This window comes from Arachis ipaensis, chromosome B07 (genome assembly GCF_000816755.2).
Source record: "Arachis ipaensis cultivar K30076 chromosome B07, Araip1.1, whole genome shotgun sequence".
Taxonomy (NCBI): domain Eukaryota; kingdom Viridiplantae; phylum Streptophyta; class Magnoliopsida; order Fabales; family Fabaceae; genus Arachis; species Arachis ipaensis.
This window is the reverse complement of record NC_029791.2, coordinates 20086134-20106110: the sequence shown is the minus strand read 5'-3', so window position 1 is coordinate 20106110 and position 19977 is coordinate 20086134. Positions and strand designations below refer to the sequence as shown.

At 35.6% G+C, this 19977-nt stretch overlaps 2 protein-coding genes across 3 annotated transcripts in view; one reads left to right on the top strand and one right to left on the bottom strand.

The window, feature by feature from the left end:
• LOC107609720 (cold-inducible RNA-binding protein) overlaps nt 1-11953 on the top strand; it is a 29529-nt gene extending 17576 nt beyond the window's left edge. Inside the window, exons 3-7 of one of the 2 annotated variants that reach the window (XM_021107464.1) lie at nt 7408-7413; nt 10347-10459; nt 11100-11168; nt 11263-11369; nt 11457-11953. In XM_021107464.1, the coding sequence (XP_020963123.1) occupies nt 10366-10459; nt 11100-11168; nt 11263-11369; nt 11457-11546 (360 nt within the window). In that variant the 5' untranslated portion in view covers nt 7408-7413; nt 10347-10365 and the 3' untranslated portion in view covers nt 11547-11953. Of the gene's footprint in view, nt 1-7407; nt 7414-9727; nt 9881-10346; nt 10460-11099; nt 11169-11262; nt 11370-11456 lie in introns of those variants that run through there. The other variant, XM_016311737.2, reaches the window with a different exon arrangement.
• LOC107609003 (poly(ADP-ribose) glycohydrolase 1) lies at nt 14496-18694 on the bottom strand. Its single transcript, XM_016310816.2, has 12 exons — nt 18365-18694; nt 18054-18248; nt 17799-17902; nt 17149-17353; nt 16943-17047; nt 16570-16688; nt 16157-16300; nt 15747-15840; nt 15430-15627; nt 15290-15352; nt 14907-15052; nt 14496-14667 (listed from the first exon to the last, which is right to left on the bottom strand). Exons 1-12 carry the CDS (start codon nt 18680-18682, stop codon nt 14634-14636), a joined length of 1725 nt encoding a protein of 574 aa, XP_016166302.2. The 5' UTR covers nt 18683-18694; the 3' UTR covers nt 14496-14633.

Here is a 19977-nt window from a genome sequence, read left to right as displayed (position 1 = left end):
ATAAATTTTTTATATGGTTTTTAAAGTTTTGTGTTTAATTAAAAATTTAAAAAGATAAATAAAATTTATTCGAATGTTATTATACAAATTTAGATTTAATAAATAAATTATTTATTAAATATAATTTTTTTATTATTTCTAAAAATACCATGTTTATTAATTTTTTTTATCGTATTTTAAATAATTTAGAAGCAGTTTTGTTGATAACATATTAAAAAAAAATTTGAAGATGAGCGGTGGAGTGAGCGGGGAAGAGACTTTGAGGGTGAAACACGGCGAGGCAGCCGATAATGTCGGCGGAAGAGATAAGCAGGAGAGCGGGGGAAGGCTTGCATCAGGGAAAAAGGAGGATCGTATTTCGGGAGGGATTTTTAAGTCTTTGAAGGTTTCTTTCTGGGACAAAGTTGTAGGTTCTAAGATTGCTAAAACTTTTTCACTCGTGAAAACTTTGTCAGGAGATAACATTGCGGTAGTTTCGGGAAAGCAAGGAGATCTTTTGCCACCGAGTGTAATGTTTATCCAAGAAGCTAAGAATTGTTTGGCAGAACCTTATAAGGATGCTATAGTGATTAAGGTGCTAGGTAAACATTATAACTACACTGCATTGTCTCATAAACTCCGAACAGTATAGCAAATTAAGGGAGGTTTTGATTTGTTGGATGTGTGGTTTAACTATTTTCTTGTGAAGTTTGATGTGGCTGAGGAGCGAGAACTTAGGAGGTCCATGGATGATTGAGGAAAATTATGTGGCTGTGAAGCCTTGGAATCAAGAGTTTAGATCAAGTGAAAACTGTTTTGGAGCAACTTTAGTGTGGATTAGAATTTCTAGATTACCAATTTGGTGCTACCAAGAAGATGCAATGTTCTGTGTTGCAGCTGCAGTTGGCATCCTCGTCAAGGTTGATTTGGCAACAAAATTAGCTGAAAGAGGACGATATGCTCGTGCCTGTGTTCAGATAGATTTAGGATTGCCAATGACTAAGAAGATTCTTGTTGAAGGTGTTGAATATGAAAGTCTTCACCTTATTTGTGGCACCTGTCTCAAGTTTGGTCATGATATGAAGGTGTGCAAGATTGACAGCAATGCGGGAGGAGAAACGAATGCCAAGGTGGTCGGCGATGTAGCAAAGCAGCCAAAAAATTCAAATTTAAAAAATCCGATGCATGTGGAAATGACAAATTTTTATTTTGGCAAGAATCTTGGAGGTGAGACCGTAACTGTTGCTGTCCCGAATTTGGTGGAGAGTGATTTGCATGCTGTTTATGTAGACCATTCACAACATGAGGATTTGGAAGGTTGGACTCAAGTGATTAGGAAAGGAAAGTATAAAATGGGTCAAAAGCCTTCTCCTAGCACCCATCAGGTCCAACCAAAAGCAAAGAAGACTCCTAACAAGGCTACCAATACTTGGACAAGGCCTAATCATCAACGTACAACACATGCTATTGGATCCAAAGTAAAATTAAGCAGGGGTATCAATATTGAAAAACCGGTTAGTATGGATTATTCGGGGACCCATCACAATGTACATCATCAGCAGCAAGGTGAGACAACAAATGGCACTGTGCGAAAGTGTCCTCACCCAAACTCTTTGCAGAATTTGTCGGCAGAAAAGGATGGAGCATCGGTGGCAAGTGTGGCACAAGTTTCGACGGAGAAAATTACTTTGCAACTTGAAAGTCCATTAAAGGCGGGATCGTCGAAGACAGGGACATCATGTTGAGTCTCAGGTTTGTTATTGGAGCTCTCTTTTTGCTATCTTTTATGGATAGTTTCAATATCATAGCCTGGAATGTGAGGGGTGCGTCTAACAAGATGGCCCGTGTGCATTGCAAAGATTTGGTGAGAATATATAAACCATCTTTCTTCTTTCTCTTTGAGACTCATACTATGTTTAATAATTTAAAGAATTTCTGGGATAAGTTAGATTTTCATTATGTTGGTGTTGAGGAAGCAATAGGACACATGGGTGGCATTTGGTTTCTCTCTTCTATTGCTAATGCTTCTTGTGTGGTTACTGACCAAACTAACCAATGTATCGCAGTGAAAGTGAGTGTGAGTAACTTAGTTTGGCTTTGTAGTGCAGTGTATGGGAGTCCTCAATTTGAAAAAAAGAAGTATGATTTGGGATCATTTGCGTTTTATTAATTTAGGTCATAATGGACCATGACTAGCTGTTGGTGATTTTAATGAGATTGTGGCGCCAAACAAGAGTATAGGTGCTTATTTTTCTTCTCGTAGAGCTAGTCTATTAGCTACTACTCTAGATGACTGTGAACTCTTTGATCTTAAAGTGACTGGTAGGAGATATACTTGGTAAAAAATAGTTCAGGCTGGCAGAGACTTGGCTAAAAAGTTGGATAGAGTACTAGTGAATGAGGCGTGGATGACAATGTTTCTTGAGGGTTATTCTGAAATTCTTAGCAGGCTTCATTCTGATTATTGCCCTATTTTAGTTCGTTGTCATGGTGGTCCCAGAGTGAAAGGTTCTCGTCCTTTTAGGTTCCAGGCTGTATGGACAACACACCCTTCTTATAAACATGTTATTAGTAAGGCTTGGAATTAAGGGTTTGAAGGCGCTACTGAAAGGCTTAAGATGGTTCAACAGGTTTCTTTGGACTTTAACTCAAAGATTTTTGGAAATAATTTTGTGTAAAAAAGTAAGCTGGAATATCAGATTAATAAGATTCAACAACATTTGGAGGTTACCGATGTGTTGTCTCTGAGAATTAAAGAAGCTGAACTGAGGGAAGATTACAATAGGCTTTTATTGCAAGAGAGATTTCTTTGGTACCTGAAATCTTGAGAGCAGTGGATCAAGTATGGGGATAGAAATACTAAATTCTTCCATCTTGAGACTTTGGTGCGTAGAAACTATAATAGAGTACATGGATTATATGTTAGAGATGGGTCTTGGTCTACTGATCCAGATATTCTCCAGGAAGAAGCCCTCTCTTTCTACAAGAATCTCTTTAGTACAACGGAAGATATTGAGGTTGATTGTTTAGGGGATGTTCGGATGCCCATTCTAAGCACCAAGGCTTGTGCTAAGTTAATTGACCCTGTCTGTTTTGCGGAAGTCAAGTCAGCAGTATTCAGTATGAGCCCTTTTAAGGCTCCTGGTCCAGATGACTTTTAAGCTTTTTTTTTAAAGAATATTGGGAGATAGTAGGCACTGAGATTTGGAATATTATCCGGAGTGCTTTGTTGGGAGAGTACTTAAATCTTAACATCATGAAAACTCTGATTGTGCTTATTCCCAAAATTGATAACCCTACCTTTATGAAGGATTTCAAGCCTATTAGCTTGTGTAATGTTGTTTATAAAATTATCACCAAAGTATTGACTAATCGACTTCGGCCCTTTCTTCCAGATATTGTTAGTCCTTTAGAAGGAGGTTTTATTCCGGATCATGGTGCTCCTGATAATATTATTGTGGCTTAAGAAATTTTGAATTTCATGAAGTACACAAAATCCAAGAAAAGTATTCTTGCTTTTAAAATTGATCTTGAAAAAGCTTATGATAGGGTGGATTGGAGGTTTTTGGAGAGTACTCTCATTGCTTTTGATTTTCTTATCATCACTGTTAATTTGATTATGAATTGTGTCCGTGCATCATCTCTTTCTATTATGTGGAATGAGAATAGATTGGATAGTTTTGCTCCTAGAAGGGGGCTTAGACAGGGTGATCCAATGTCTCCTTACTTATTTGTGTTTTGTATGGAAAGACTTGCTTGCTATATATCTCATAAGGTGGTCGAGGGTGTGTGGAAACCAGTTTCTGTCACTAGGGATGGCCTGAAATTTTCTCATTTGATGTTTGCAGATAATCTCTTACTTTTTTGTCAAGTTACAAAGAGTCAGGTCCAAATGATCATGCATTCTCTTAACATTTTTTGCAAGGCATCTGGCATGAAAGTAAATCTTGAAAATTTTAAAGAATTTTGTTCTAAAAATGTGACTGCTTGTAAAAGAGATATGTTTACTAGTGTTTCTTCAATACGTTTTGCTTTGGACTTAGGAAGATATCTTGGAGTTAACCTTAATCATTCCCATACCAGTAGGGCTTCTTTTCATTCGGTGATTGAAAAGGTGAGGGGAAGATTAGCTAATTGGAAAGGAAGGCTTCTAAATAAAGCGGGGAGACTTTGCCTGATCAATTCTGTTGCAGCATCCATTCCTGTCTATCATATGCAGGTATCTTTTTTTCTAAATTAGATTTGCAATAAATTGTCTTCTATGATGAGACAATTCCTTTGGAAGGATCAAATTGACGGCAGAGGTCTTTCTCTTGTTAATTGGAGGACCGTGGTCACTCCACAGAAATTTGGTGGCCTGGGTGTTAAAGATCCTACGTGTGTTAATATATCTTTACTTTGTGAATTGGTTTGACAACTTTTTCATTGTTAGGACAAGCCTTGGGTTGCTCTATTGAAGGCGAAGTATCTGAGGAATGAGGGAGTTTTAGATGGCCCTGTCCCTTGCAACGCTTATCATGTTTGGAAGAGTATCTCAAAGGCTTTTGGTACTTTTAAGGATGCCTTCTCTTGGTGCGTTGGGTCACTTGATCAATCTTTTTGGTTTGACAATTGGAGTATTGAGGGTCCAATTGCTCAAGATGTCCCTTTTGTACATATATCTGACTCTGATTTAACTATTAGAGACGTTTGAAAAGATGGTCAATAGAATCTCCATGATGTTTTCTCTAACATTCTAAAAGATGTCAAATAGTGTTTGAATGCTTATAATCCGGATTTGAATGCTAGAGAGAGTTCGGGTTAGTCGTGGGGTGTGGCATCTTCTAGACTCTACTCAACTAGGAGTGGATACAGTTGGCTAGCCAAAAGAAAGTTTGACTGGAATGAGCGTCATAATTAGTTGTGGGTATGGCGACTGCATATTCCTAAGAAGTACAAGTTCTTGATTTGGCCCAGTCTTCATAACGCTAGTCCTACGACATAGTTTCATTTGGGTCGTGGCTTAACTTTATCTAGCACTTGTCATGGGTGTCAAAATGGTTCTGAATCCATTCTTCATTGTCTTCGGGAGTGTCCTAGTGCCAAGGAGGTTTGGAACCTTTTAGGTCTGTATTCAGATAACTCGAATTTACGTGATTAGCTCTACAAAGGTCCAAGGAGTGGAGATGTTTTTCTTTTCTTTTCAACCATTTGGTGGATTTGGAGAAGTAGGAATCATGACTTATTTAATACAGATGACTCTTGGAGTACTAGTAAAGTGGTGAGTTTGATTCGTAGTTCAGTAAGAAAGTTTCACACTATTTTTGCCATGCATCAATCTTTGTCTCCTCTTTCGCTTTGTTTGCATTGGGTTCCACCTCCAGTTCATTATGTTAAATTGAATTGTAATGCTAGTTGTTTTGCTCCTTTTGGCTATGTTGATTTTAGTTATATCATTTGCAATTCTGATAGATGTTGGTTTAAAGGTTGCATTGGAAAAGTTGAAGTGTGCAGTATTCTTTTTACTGAATTGTATGTGATTTGAAGAGGTTTATTTTTAACTTGGGATAGTGGATTTTGTGAGGTTATTTGTGAAACAGACTGTTTAGAAGCTATTTTTTTAGTAAACCAAAGAATGCTTGGTAAGGATATCCTAGAATGGAATTTGGCAAAGCATATACAGGATGTTATGAATTGGAATTGGAGAGTCTCTATTCTTTTATGAGTAAATGCCTAAAATGGTCCCTGAATTTCAAATCGGTATTCAATTTAGTCCTTGATTTTTCTAAATGACCAACTAAATCCCTTAAAATCAGAAACGTGCGTCTCCGTTAGTCCCTCGCAGAAGTGCCGTCTAAATGTTGCTGATGTGGAACGTTAACTGTCATGTGGGCATTCCAGCTGTATGCTGATGTGTGCCAAGGTTGAATTTGATTCAAATTGGTATCTGGAATTGCCTAATATTACCCAAATTAGTCCATTTCAATTATAAAACCCTAATTGTCTTCCCTTCTTCAAATCGTATGCTATGTTCTTCTGTTCTTCGACTCTTCTTCTCTTCTTCTCTTCTTCGACCTTTCTTCTTCGACCTTCTCTTCTTCGACTCTCCTTCTCTTCTTCGCCCTAAAACCCAAATTCATTTGATTGTAGATTTGTAGTGCTTACACAATCTTACAGCTTTAATTTTAAATAATTGGAGGATCACCAAGCCACAACCTAAACAAGATCATAGAGTCACAAGTTCACAGTCAACACACATATAAAGACATGGCTTTACATGATTCTAGATCACCAATTTCGCATAACTTCCCCCAAACTCCATTATTAGAGGCGCATAGTTAATGCAAAAAATTTATGAGCACCAAGAAATATTAATCAAAAGATAGCAGCAATGATCAAGATAGTCTGACTGCACATCTTAATGCTATACACGATTCATGGTTCTCACACAAGCCTCTGTTTTACCTATTCAATTTTAATGGCTATACATATGACCAAAAAATCATACAATGCTGCCAAGTACAAACACTATGGACAAGATGAAAAGTAACTTCAAACCCTGATTATCACCAAACCAAAGCAAAATATAAACAAAGCAATTAAACACTGCAAAAGCTAAATTTAAAATTTAATGAAAGTCATTCCTCTGTGAACAAAGACAGAAACAGCATTGGAAGGAGAATTAAAGAGAATAGTAGAAGAATTTCATAAAATCACTAGCCTGAACCTAACTAATATATTGTTTGCAGAGAACCCTGGGCACTCATTCCCATCTAACAACATCTGCTTTGGTTTATTGCTTAAACAAACAAATCCAAGGATAAAACCAGAGAAAACTAGAGCAGAACAGCATCAGGTACATAATAAATATTTGAAGCCTTTCTTCCAAGTTCTAAATAATGTACAGATAACTCGAAGTATTTGCAATATCTTGCAATAAAATACTTATCTACTTCCGCTACTCCTTGCTGGAGCTGGTGTCAGTTTTCTCTGGGACCGGTTGAATCCTCACATAAGGTTTTTTGGTTAAAGTCTCCCTTTTAGAGCAACAACATATCGATCATTCGTGTTCTCCTTCTGCTATAGCTCTCCAAGGTATTCTTCCAGTCTCTTTTTATTTACTTGTCCCATCATCTGATCCGAAGTACAAAAAACCCAGCATCAATAATAACACAGAAAACTGAAGAGATAACTAAAAATTGCAAAGAACTAGAAATCAAACTATATTTGTAATAAGAATGCATATATTTACTTCCTATTGACTATAACTTAAACCAGATTATGATTTATGTGGTTACAAGTTTCATATTAGAAACCCTAAACCCTAACATTTGCGCCATCAACAACCACAACATTCTAAACCACTCCCTTACATATACAACAATGCATTCACACATAAGTATCAAGAACCCTCAATGAAATACAAAAAATGGAAGAGAATAATCAACTTGAACTGTTACCTCTCACCGTCGGCAGTGTATGAAGGTGATGCTTCGTCGATAACTACTTCACTGACCGGAGAGAACAGATTCTAAGGATGATCCTCGGCGAACAAACGTGAGTGGGAAGTATGGGAGAGTGAACGGACAGAGAAGAAGAGAAAGCTTTTCTGAAGTTTTGGTGGGAAACGTTGAAGGGGAAGGGGGAGAAGGTGTTATTGGAAACGACGTCGTTTTACACACTTAGGGCATCCACTCCTTAAACGACGTCGTTTAACGGAATGCCCACATGGCAGTTAACGTTCCACATCAGCAACGTTTAGACGGCACTTCTACGAGGGATTAACGGAGATGCACGTTTCTGATTTTAAGGGATTTAGTTGGTCATTTAGAAAAATCAAGGACTAAATTGAATACCGATTTGAAATTCAGGGACCATTTTGGGCATTTACTCATTCTTTTATGTCAGAAAAATGCAAATAGTGTTGCAGATTGTATGGGTAAAGCAGTTGCTTTTGACATGAACATTTGCTCAAATTAGAGTCAATCATAGAGTGAATTTCAACATCTAATAAATTTAGATATGAACCTAATCAATTAATTTAGTTTTGTCCTTTTTTTTCTTTCTTTCTTCTCTGTTTAGTTACCAAAAAAATTTAAAAAAACTTTTTTATTTTTAATTTTTATTTTTCGGTAACGAATTAGTAGACTAGTAGTTAACCCTTGAAAGAGAAACCCGAAATCCTCCGTCACCCAAATTCGCATACACTGAAGAATCAATATCAGAGTTCAGTAGCCCTACTACCCACACTCACCCCCGCCGCCTTCTCCATCACCGAAAACTCACGTCCACCGCTATCTCACCGCCGCCATCGCATCTGCTCCAGTGGCCATTCCACTGCTCAAGCTCGTCTCCGCCGTCGCAACGCGTCTCGTGCACCACTGGTCTCCTCTGTCTCGTTCCTCCCTCGCACAGCCCCACTTCTGCCGCGCTCCAGCCCTCCTCTGGTCCAGTTCCGCTGTGCTCCATTTCGTATGTCCGCCGTGCTCCCTCTCCCTCACCTCTATGCTCTATGCTCTGGAAGGTATTTTTTGTTATTCTTGTTTTCTGAGTTAATTGTTGTTTTTCTGAGTTAATTTCCTTTATTCTTGATTGTTGTTAATTTCTCTGAGTTTAGTGTATTCTTGAGTTTGTTAATTTTGTTTTGTTGTGTCCTTTAATCCTTAGCTTTTTCTTGTTGAATGTCCTGTATTCTTGTTCTGCTATGGCGGTTGACATGTTGAGGTTATGCTGTTAGTGATACAAATGCATGTATTTGAAAAACTCTCTTCATTGTTTCTAGCTTGAACTATTTATATTTGTGAATCTAGTAAATTTATTATCTGAGTGAGTAGGGTAACATATTTCATTTTTGTTCTAAGCTTCCAAATCCATGCTGATTTTTGGATATTATCATCTATTACTCTATTAGGGATTTTGTGAGCCTTTTAATGGTTATAATAAACTTTTCTTGATACTCTTGGGTGATACACAATGATTGAGATTGAAATTTTATTTGTATTGCTTTTTCTCTCTGAAGCAGCACAACAAATCTTTCATTTTAAGGCTCCAGCATTTTGACTTTGTAAACAACTATGATGGAATATTACGTGTTGGAAGTTAGCTTTTGCTCTTTCATATTAGTTAAGGCTAATATTAATATATTATTCTTCTAAATATTTATTCCATTTCTGAATTGCCACAATGCATACATGATATATCTTTTGTTTATTAAATCTACAGGTCCTGTAGCAGAAGATACGTTTTATTAATTGAATGTGGGTGTGCCTTGATGAAGATATTTATGCTAGTGATAATAGAATAGAAGTGTTTTCATTTCTGAAATCTCACTCTTTTGATTGGGCTGTTTAACACTTCAAACCTCAGATATAGTTGTTCAGTTCGAGACTCTATCTTCCTTAAACCTTTCTATTACTGGAACAATGAAGAGAGTTTTTCAAATACATGCATTTGTGTCAGTGTCACTATATGTAACTATGAGAAAAAACCAGGAAATGATTGTTGTTTTTGTTCTGTTTCAATTATTGTTGATTGTTGTTAATTTTCTTAGTTAATTTTGTACTATTGTTCTGATTCGGAGTTAATTTCTTAGTTGTTGGCTTGTTGTTGATTATAAATTAATTAGAAATTTTTTATTTTAATGATGAAACATAATGTGCATTTTGAAAATTTTAATTATTTTATTTTATTTTTAATTAAACCGGTTCAACCACAATTTGACCTGGGTTGACCGGTTCGGTTCATTGACCGGTTCGGTTCTTGCAAATTTGCCCAAGCCTTGATCTGTTCTGTCTCTCTCTCTGAATGAGGCTTCTCGGCTCTTGCTAGCTGACCTCACTTCCCTTCTTCTCCGCGGCAGCCTACTCTCTTTTCTGCTCCACCGCTGCCTCCTCTTCGCCCCTCTGCCACCTCCTCTCCGCCGGTCTGCTCCGCCTCTCTGCCTCTCTGCCTCTACCTCTGTTCTTTTTTTGTTTTGCTGCTACGCTGTTTTAATTTTTATTGTTAAGTGCTAATGTTGCTGCTGCTATCATTGTATTGCTGTTGGTCCTGTTGTTGCTAAATTGCTGACTAAATTATTGATAAAATTTCTGATCACATTATTGATCAAATTAGGTTGTTATGTTCAATCCTTTTATTTTATTTTTTTGGTCATATTATGGTATATACAATCTTTGTTGAGGGTGCCTAAATGCTTATGCCACAGCATTTGCAAAAAATAGTAGATACAAAAGCTTTAGATTGGGATTTTGATAATAAAATTTAGTATTAGCTTTGTTTATTTTTTATTTGGTACTTGAGATTAGTTACATGAGATTTTTGGTGGATAATTTTGGATTTTTTTTTATGAATTGTAATAATTGAATATAAATTATTTTGTTGAGTGACAGTTGAAGTTGAAGCTGAAGCATGGAGAGTCTGCGGCAAATATGGTGTCAACAGCACCGCTCTCTTTCTCAGCTTCTTTTCCTCCGATCAATTTCTTCCAAGATTTTTGTCAAAGGTACATAGCTACACACACCCTTTTCGTTTTCCTGGGACTCTCCCTCTCTTGTGTAATATCATTATTACTATTTGCAAACTGGAGTACCAAAAATTTAGTTCGATTTTTTCACTAGTCTGCTAATTTGAGCTGTTTTCTTGATTTATCTTAAAGTTCTGTTCAAGCAATTGCTTTTACTATGGAGATTTGAATAACTGCAGAGCACGGCTGGTTATTCCTGCTATTGGTTTTAGCATTGGATTCAAATGGATTGATTCAACATTGGGGGGTTTATACTTAATCAAATCTGTTTTGCACATCATTGCTATAAACGATGATTTCAGAAATAGAAGTATAACAATGGTCCCAGAGCAATTAGAAAAAGGAAATAATAGCATATTACAATGCAACTAAGTAGTTGCAGCCGCCAGCCGCCTTTGAGTAGGAATCAAGAAATAACTTTCATTACTTTAGATTGTGGTATATGGAAAAAGGTTTAGTTTGAGTACAATTGAGCCATCTTAATGCCAATCCTGTTTAGCGTATATGATTTATTTATTTATTACTGTTGTAGAAGTGTTTGATTTGCCTTTGCCCTGAAATTTAATTTCTCTTGTTTTGCTGTTGCCGTGACATGAACTGAATGAAAATCTTGGTGCAGGATTAGCATTTTCTACCACGAAAGAGAAATTAGCTGAAGCCTTTTCAGAATATGGCAATGTCCTAAATGGTATGTTCTTCTTCTATTGTCACTACAAGCATTGAACATGAACGCCCCATATTAAAATCTTAATGTACCTGTCAATGTCATTTCCCTTTTCCAGCTGATATAGTACTGAACAAAGCCAAAAACAGATCTAAGGGTTTCGGATACGTGACCTTTGCTAAGGAGGAAGAAGCCCGCAAGGCACAGATGGCCATGAATGGAAATGCAAGAATCTAGTACCTTTACTTTTCTCTTCTGTGAAATGCCAAAATTCATAAATGAATCAACCCTTTTCTTTTTCTTTTGTTGCAGATATTGCATGGGCGTGTTCTGTATGTGGATATGGAACCACATAAGAAACCAGAAAAATCATCTTTTGACAAGGCAACTGCTGATGGTTGATTTGATCCTCGGTGATGCTTTGCATAACCACTAATTCTTCTGACTCACAAGGGGGAACTTATACATTCCAAGCCTAAGATTAAATTGTGAATTTAGTAGAATTCTCTTTAGAGTTAGCAACTGGCTTGAACATAATGTATCAGAATGGGACCTTAAACATGAGAAGGAGCTACATCTCCTCTCAGTGTTTTGCATATAACAATGTTGTTTTGTTCACATTGTATAAGTTCTCTCTATTTTGATCCACCAATGATGTTAAGCCTGGTAGTGGTCACACTCACACCTAGTAACGGGTCCCTGGTTGCTAATCATGCTTATTGAGAAGCAAATTTTTATGTAAACACCTTTGCAAAGCATGGCATGCTCGTAAATGATGAGATCTCAATAAATCTGTGTTTATTTTCCTATTAGTCATGCCTGTCACTTTAAAATTGACTTTATTCCACTATTATGCATACTAAAAAGTTGCTTGAGCAATTACAAATATGTTTAATTTGAGAGACTATCGGTATACTATATGATGAGGTTAAAATACAGTTTATTGTATCCGGATTGGGTGTTATATAATATGCTGAAACTTAAGAGAATTTTGTAAACTTATTTCCATACAATTTTGCGTAAGTAAAATTGTTACACTTGTTTTTCCGAGAAGTTTTACAAAACCAAAAAAGATAATGCATATCCAATTAAAACACCACATATTTACTTATCTATTATACAAAAAGAAGTGAAGATTCAATCCGACCATTTTTTTTTTGGAAAGACGACAATTTCGATCCAAAAGAATGATATACCGTTACCTAGGGTGCACATAAAATAACCAAATTATGGTTAACCGGTTAGAAAATTATAATCACATTTTGACTAACCAATTTAATAAAATAATTTAAAAAATTATATTCATATTATTAAAAAGTGGTTAACCAAAACTAAATTTTAAAAATTAATTTTTAACCGGATAATCAAAACTAAAACCAAATTTTATGCCACTCTTGTGGTCAAATTAATTAACTGATTTTTTTGTAAAAATCAGTTTTAACTGATTAAAATCGATTTTTAACCAGTTAAAAATCGGTTGTTAAATTTTTTTTCTTTGAAAATCCATTTTTCTACGTACAAATCGATTTTTTTTTTAAAATTGGTTATTTTTCAAAACTAATTTTTATTTTTATAATCGGTTAAAAATTGGTTTTTGAATTTTTTAACCGATTAATAATCAGTTTTATTATATAAAATTGAAAAAGTGCAGGGAGCCAATAGAATATTTGTACAATATGTACAATGGAGGTTTAGGGATGTCCAATTCAGTATTAGAGATATAACCCATTAGTGTTATTTTTTTCCATCAGCTAAAATTTTTAGGATGAGTGGTATTATGACATGGTATGAGAGCTTTAGATCCAAAAGATCAGAATTCGATATTTTATGAACCCATGAGATGTTTATTATTCCTAGTACCTACACATTATACAAAGCAAAATTAATTTAATTAATTAACCAAATTATATTTTTGGCTAACAGCCACCTTATCCATGTCCCTATTTATCATGAGAGGATGCAGCCTTTCCATGATCTCCAACGTTAAATGTTAACAGAAGTTAGCTTCTAGGCATGTTATTGTGATGACCTAGTAGAAAACGGATAGGGGCCGATTTGTTCCATCTTCACCCTCTTTATCTTCACCCGTAGCCCTTATTCACACAATCCTAGAAACTCTTATTTACGTAAAATACATGTCCAAAATTTAACTAATTATTCCAAGATAAAATTAAAAACGGCGTGTGTGTGTGTGTGTATATATATATATATATATATACTGATTATTTGTTAATCTGTGTTTTTGTAAGTTGTGATTGTGGTGAAGAAGATTTTTTTGGCTAACAGCCACCTTATCCATGTCCCTATTTATCATGAGAGGATGCAGCCTTTCCATGATCTCCAACGTTAAATGTTAACAGAAGTTAGCTTCTAGGCATGTTATTGTGATGACCTAGTAGAAAACGGATAGGGGCCGATTTGTTCCATCTTCACCCTCTTTATCTTCACCCGTAGCCCTTATTCACACAATCCTAGAAACTCTTATTTACGTAAAATACATGTCCAAAATTTAACTAATTATTCCAAGATAAAATTAAAAACGGCGTGTGTGTGTGTGTGTATATATATATATATATATATACTGATTATTTGTTATTCCGTGTTTTTGTAAGTTGTGATTGTGGTGAAGAAGATTATCATATTGCTGTTGAAGGGTATCCAAGCTTGTTTCAATGCAGCTAAGTCTTTTTTCAATCTGCTTGGTCTTGAACCTTGCCCTACAATTTTGAAATCTGATGGCAACTTAACCTGGGTGCAAACCAATCTCTTTTGCGAGTTGGAACTTCCTTTCGTGTTCAAGCTTGTTCTCCACCTCGAAGTTCTTCTCCAGAAACTCAACTTGCTCGCTTATCAACCTCCTCTTTTTGCAACTACTACCTTGTTGCACCAAGCAACAATCACAATCTTTATTATCAACGCCGACAATGTTCTCTTCTCTATTGTGGCTTCCAACAAGGGCCTATTTTTTTATTCTGTTGCTACTAATATTCTCAAAGTTCACCACTGAATTTGATCCTTGGAAAGAAGGTTGAAAAGGGTGAAGAAGGGATAAATGGGTCCCTATCCATTTTCCAGTTATCAACGTGGCACTTAACGTACAAGTCATCATAATAGTATGCCTCGCCTCGCAATAAACCGGGACAAGGGTCGAAATGTATCATTCTTTTGGATACCAATTGCCTTGTCTTTCGAAAAAAAAAAAAAAGGAAAGAAAGGGAACAAAGAGAATCAATGTCTATTTTTTTCCCCTTAAAATACCCTTCTTTTATTCTTCTCTTTAAAAATCATAATTTTTTTTTGGGTATTGTCAAAAAATGTTCTTTCTATTCCTAAGACTTGAACTCGACATCATTGGTTAGGAAACCAAATACTTACTATAACCTCACATTTGTTATTATTACATACAATAAATGAATCCATTAGTTCTTATAAACAATACAACATTTTCTAGAAATATAGACATAGCTAAACTCATCCATCCAAGAACCTTCAGGTCACCAAACACCCATCTCCATCAAAGGACCTATGACAATGAATGAAGGATTCTTAAATTCCAACTATGTTATACAATTTTCAATGATACAAAACCAAAGAATGATAAAAAGTGCAGTCTCCAAATCAAACTGTACATAGAAAACACAAATTCTAAGAAAAGAACGACTCTTTCATCCTTTTCTTCTTTCTTGTAATTACAAGTTTTTCTCAAAGCTAGAGCAGGACAGGCAATCAACAATTGATCAAGGTGAGTTTGATGAGTTGAGCCTAGTACCATGACCATACAATGATGGTAGAAGCCATCGGAGGAAGCCAACAGTAGTTTCGCCTTTTGATCTCTTTGTCGAGTACTCAATCAGCATGTTCCACAGGTCCCCAACCGTCCATCTCTGTGACAAAATCCAACTAGCCACCTGCACAACATCGAACCCAAAAAATTCCTACTAAGAATCTTAACATCAAAACAAGTCCATCTCAAGCTGAAAATGTTGCCAGCACTCAGCTGGATGGAGATACTCAATGGATGGACAGCATCCACCAATTGCAGAGAAACAAGTGACGAAGGAAGCAACGGATAATGATGATATTCATTGAAAACAAACCACAAAGATAGCTGCCAACACACCATTAAGAAGGAAAATTCAAATTACCTCGTCTAGGTTCTGCAACGCCTCCAAGCCAAATGTGTAGTATGCTATGAAAGGTCTTAGGGCCTGCATGGAAGGAACCAACACGAATTCAACATTTTGAATTGTCGCCAAAGAATGAAAATAATCAAAATATGTGTTACCTGTGAAGCAGCAAGCCACTGAATTATAGCCTTTAGTTCAGGATCTCCTCCAAATGCACCACATCCCCAGTTTCCGGTTGCAACCCCAATATTATTGCCCTGCTCCATCTGTTGGTAGTTATTTTGAAATTTTTCGAATTCATGATTTGAAATTTCTCCTTCACTTGTTTCCATATATGTTAGCGTTGAAGCGTCAAACTGCAAAGAAAAAGAGAAAATGTCCGGAAATATCTTTTATGAGAATTTCATACTCAAACATGGCTGTTCAACCAAAAATCCAATTTCTTTGTTTATTGACAGACATGATGAAAACCAACCTGTTCAGATGACCATCCATTCTCTTGTAATATTTTCTGATACTTCTGATATTTAAATTGGTATAGAAAACCACAGAATGCCTTATTGAGCTCTCTACAGGAATTAGCAATTTGAACTTTTTTAACCGTTGCAAATAATAATATTTTCCCAAATAATTGTTTTTGTAATACACATTAGTTTAAAGGAATTGAACTGGAAAAGACCATAATAAATGAAAGAAAAATATAATTACAAAACTGAAGTATGGCTACTATTTATAATTATCTCTCGACGTAAATCATACACATTCCTCGAAATGAGTGAGAAAATAAAGCTAAAACAAAGTTTGAAAAGAGTTTCAACTTTGCAGCGGATACATACAAAACACCCATTTATAGAGATTCAGGAACATAAACCAAGATTTACTAACCGTAATACAAACTTTTCCCTATATTGTCGCATCCCTGGGCTACATAATGCATCAATTGCAACAATCCTGGTTTTACGTCTTCCAAGATTGTCTACGTCCCTTTCATCCACATAATCACCGGAAAATCGAAATGATGATGCATACCTAAAGAATTCAGGATATACTTTTATCATTAGGTTACGAAGGACAATAAATACCATATTGGAAAACATGCAGCAACACAAAGAACAATAAAATGTTTGATCCTTTTTATTCTCAGTGCATGCCAAACATTAACAGAGGCAAAAACAGAGGAAATACACTATGCTAAGCATAATGATGAAGAAACATAATTTTCTTCCACCTTACTCGAGCAATAGGCATTAAAAATATTCTTCTCCGATTAGAAGTGAAAACCATTTTGTAGTGCTCACCCTGTATAATTAGAGAACCTTTCAACGCCAACAATATCTATAGCCTCGTTTTCCTCCATGGCTGTCAAGAAAAGCATGCCAGCAATCAATTCTGGACTGACCATGAAGCGAATTTCTTCCTATATCAGACAATTACAAAAGATATATAATAAAAATAAAAATAAAAAGAAGAAAAATTACAAATCAGCAGGCAAAAATTTTCACCTGGCAAAACAATACCTCAATCTACAGTGTCTATAAAATGATAAAAGTTGCTAATACAAAATGTACCCCACACCATATACATATGCATGTAAAACATATCAGGAACTATGATCTAAACAGCTATCCTATTTGCCAAGAATTTAGGTCTCATGGTAATACTACACTGTACCTGTACACATCCCCTTCCAAGAGCACCACCACCAACATATTTATTTGCAAAATCCACTTCAACAGCTTCACCTGACTGATCTTCTATGAGTCCTGAAGTGTGAACCTATGAAAATGCCATAGTATTACCTTGTAAAGTAAATATTTCATTAACAACCAAAAAGAAATTGGCCTCCTAGTAGTAGAAAATGAATTTCCTTCAATTACCTCGAATTTGCAAAGAGGTATAGCCGAAGTGCTCCAAAAGTTAGAATTTGGGTAAGAAATTAGATCAGCATCACCTTCAAAGGGTAGTACTTTTCGCTCAAAAGAGACAACACCCTTAGGCATATCAGAACTTATCCTTTGAAAATAGTGAATGATGCATCGAATCTTACTTTCCTGCTTTTGACTGTAATCTTCATATAGACTCCTGAAAATGAAGAAAGCATAATTGATCTGTTCTATCCAAAATTTACATCAATTTTACTAATACATTCAGAAATTTTTGCAACCAGACATAATTTTATAATAGATAAATATTAGAACAAAATGAACCTAGAGCAATATCAATACCCTCTCTTCCTATTTTTCACACCCATTCAGTCACCATTTCACACAGAAAACAACATGACATTGGCTGCATCATCTTGATACCAATAGGGCAGCCCGGTGCACAAGCCTCCCGCCTTAACGCAGGGTATGATGTACACAGCCTAACCTAAAATTACATCTGTGGCTGTTTCCACGGCTTGAACCCGTGACCTTGAGGTCACACGAAGACGGAGACAACTCAGCTGTTGCTCCAACAGTGCAAGAAAAACAAAAGACTAAAACAGCAAATTAACAAAGAGAGAGAAAAGCTATAGATTCCATACGCAAACAATTGATCGAAATTGATTATTTGAAGCTGTTTCATGTATCTGTCATGGTCCGGGAATAGGCAAAAAAGCGAACACCCAAGAAGAGCAGCAATCAACTCCTAAAAAGCAAAGAATTGATAAGGTTGACTATAATAACCATAGTCATCAGCAGTGGCAGCCATTAAGCAAGTTATATTATTGAGTACACAACATACAATACAGCAAGTAACCGTAATTTAAAATCATATAAACTCAGCAAAAGAAGCAAACCCGGGAAAGGATCACAATCCCTGCTTCCTGTGAATCCAACATGCGAAGACCGGTTCCAATCATAGCTCCCACATTTAAAACCTTATCAGCATTTTCATAGTGTGCTTCCAACAAAGATGGCAACCTCAAAAGCAAGCTCCCCAATGCTGGAACAACCTCCTCAAACCACTTCCTTGATTCCTCCCTAGTCATCAGCTGAAACAAAGCAACACCATATAACCCCAAAATCCCAACTTTAGAAGAACCCACAATTCAAAATTGAAAATTGAGTGGGAAAACCCAAAATGGCACCTGTGTGAGTGTGTAATTACCTCGTCGAAGAAGAGGGAGTATCCAAGAGAAGTGGAAGGAGCCAAGGAGTTGGAAGAGAGAGAAAGAGAGTTTCTGATGTCTTCAATGGCGGTGAAGAGGATGTGGCCTGAGTCAACGTGGCTGTGAAGAGGTCCTCTGGCGAGTTCTTTGAGCGCTTCAACCACTTGCGACGGCCAAAACAGTGTGGAAGAACGCATCACCACCGGTAGGTACGGCAGAATCGATCTCAGGTCTTCCCTCTTCTCCATTTTTCTCTTTTTCTTGTTACGCCGTTTCACTAACAAGGAGCGAATACTCTTCAAATCAACCGCAACCATGTGTGCCCAACAATATTTGATACTCTCTTGTTTTTCTTTTCTATTTTTTTTTCTTTTTTACTTTTTACTTTTCTTTTTACTAAGGTTGCGAGAACTGAACCAGTCATTGAACCGGTCAAATAACTGATTCAATGATTTAATGATTCAACCGTGGTTGAATCGTGGTCGAATCAGTTTTGTTAAATATAAAATAAAATTATTAAAGATACAATATAAATCTTTTAAAATTTAAATTCAATCATTCATGGCATAAAATTCTATATCCACATTCAATCAATAATCACCAACAATAATTAATAATAATGTCAATAATTACTTAATTAAACAAAACTCACTCAATTGATGCCAAATTACTAATTAGAAATATCTATGAACCAATCTCCGCAATATATTAGACTTTTCTTCTTTGAGGTTGTATCAATTTTTATTGCTGAGATTGGTTCATAGATATTTCTAATTAGTAATTTGGCATCAATTGAGTGAGTTTTGTCTAATTAAGTAATTATTGACATTATTATTAATTATTATTGGTGATTATTGATTGAATGTGGATATAGAATTTTATGCCATGAATGATTGAATTTAAATTTTAAAAGATTTATATTGTATCTTTAATAATTTTATTTTATATTTAACAAAATCGATTCGACCATAGTTCGACCACGGTTGAACCATTGATCCATTGAACTAGTTACTTGACCAGTTCAATGATCAGTTCGGTTCTCGCAACCTTGGTCATAATTTACATATATAGTTAAATAAGATTCATCTCTGAAATTTAAATAAAAGTAATTTGGTTTTCAATTTCATGATTACAAAAATGGTTAATTAGTATTCAATTCTATTATGATTTGTGAACTAAGAAAGAAACAAAATATGGGCAAAAGAGATATTTAAACCATAGATTTAAAAGGGTTGAAACTTACCGTTCAATGAATGTTATCTGAATATTTTGATACATTTAAACGGAACACTTATTGATCAATTAGCCTATACACTTATCAAATACATCTTTGAAGATAGGACTGCACCCAACAACAAAAACTGTAAACAACAACAAACACACTAAATCACTTGGTCAAACAAAAATAAAAGCCTTCTCCAAATCATCATAAAGTTCCCACAACCCTATCATGTATAAATCTAAAAAAAAAGAGCTATAAAATCAAATTTTCAAATTGAACAACGGAAACGTGTATGAGTTTCCTTTAGTCAAACTTTTCAATAATAATTTTAGAATTACACAAAGATAGAACAAAGCATGGAATGCTTATTAAAGCAAAGCATTAAAGGAC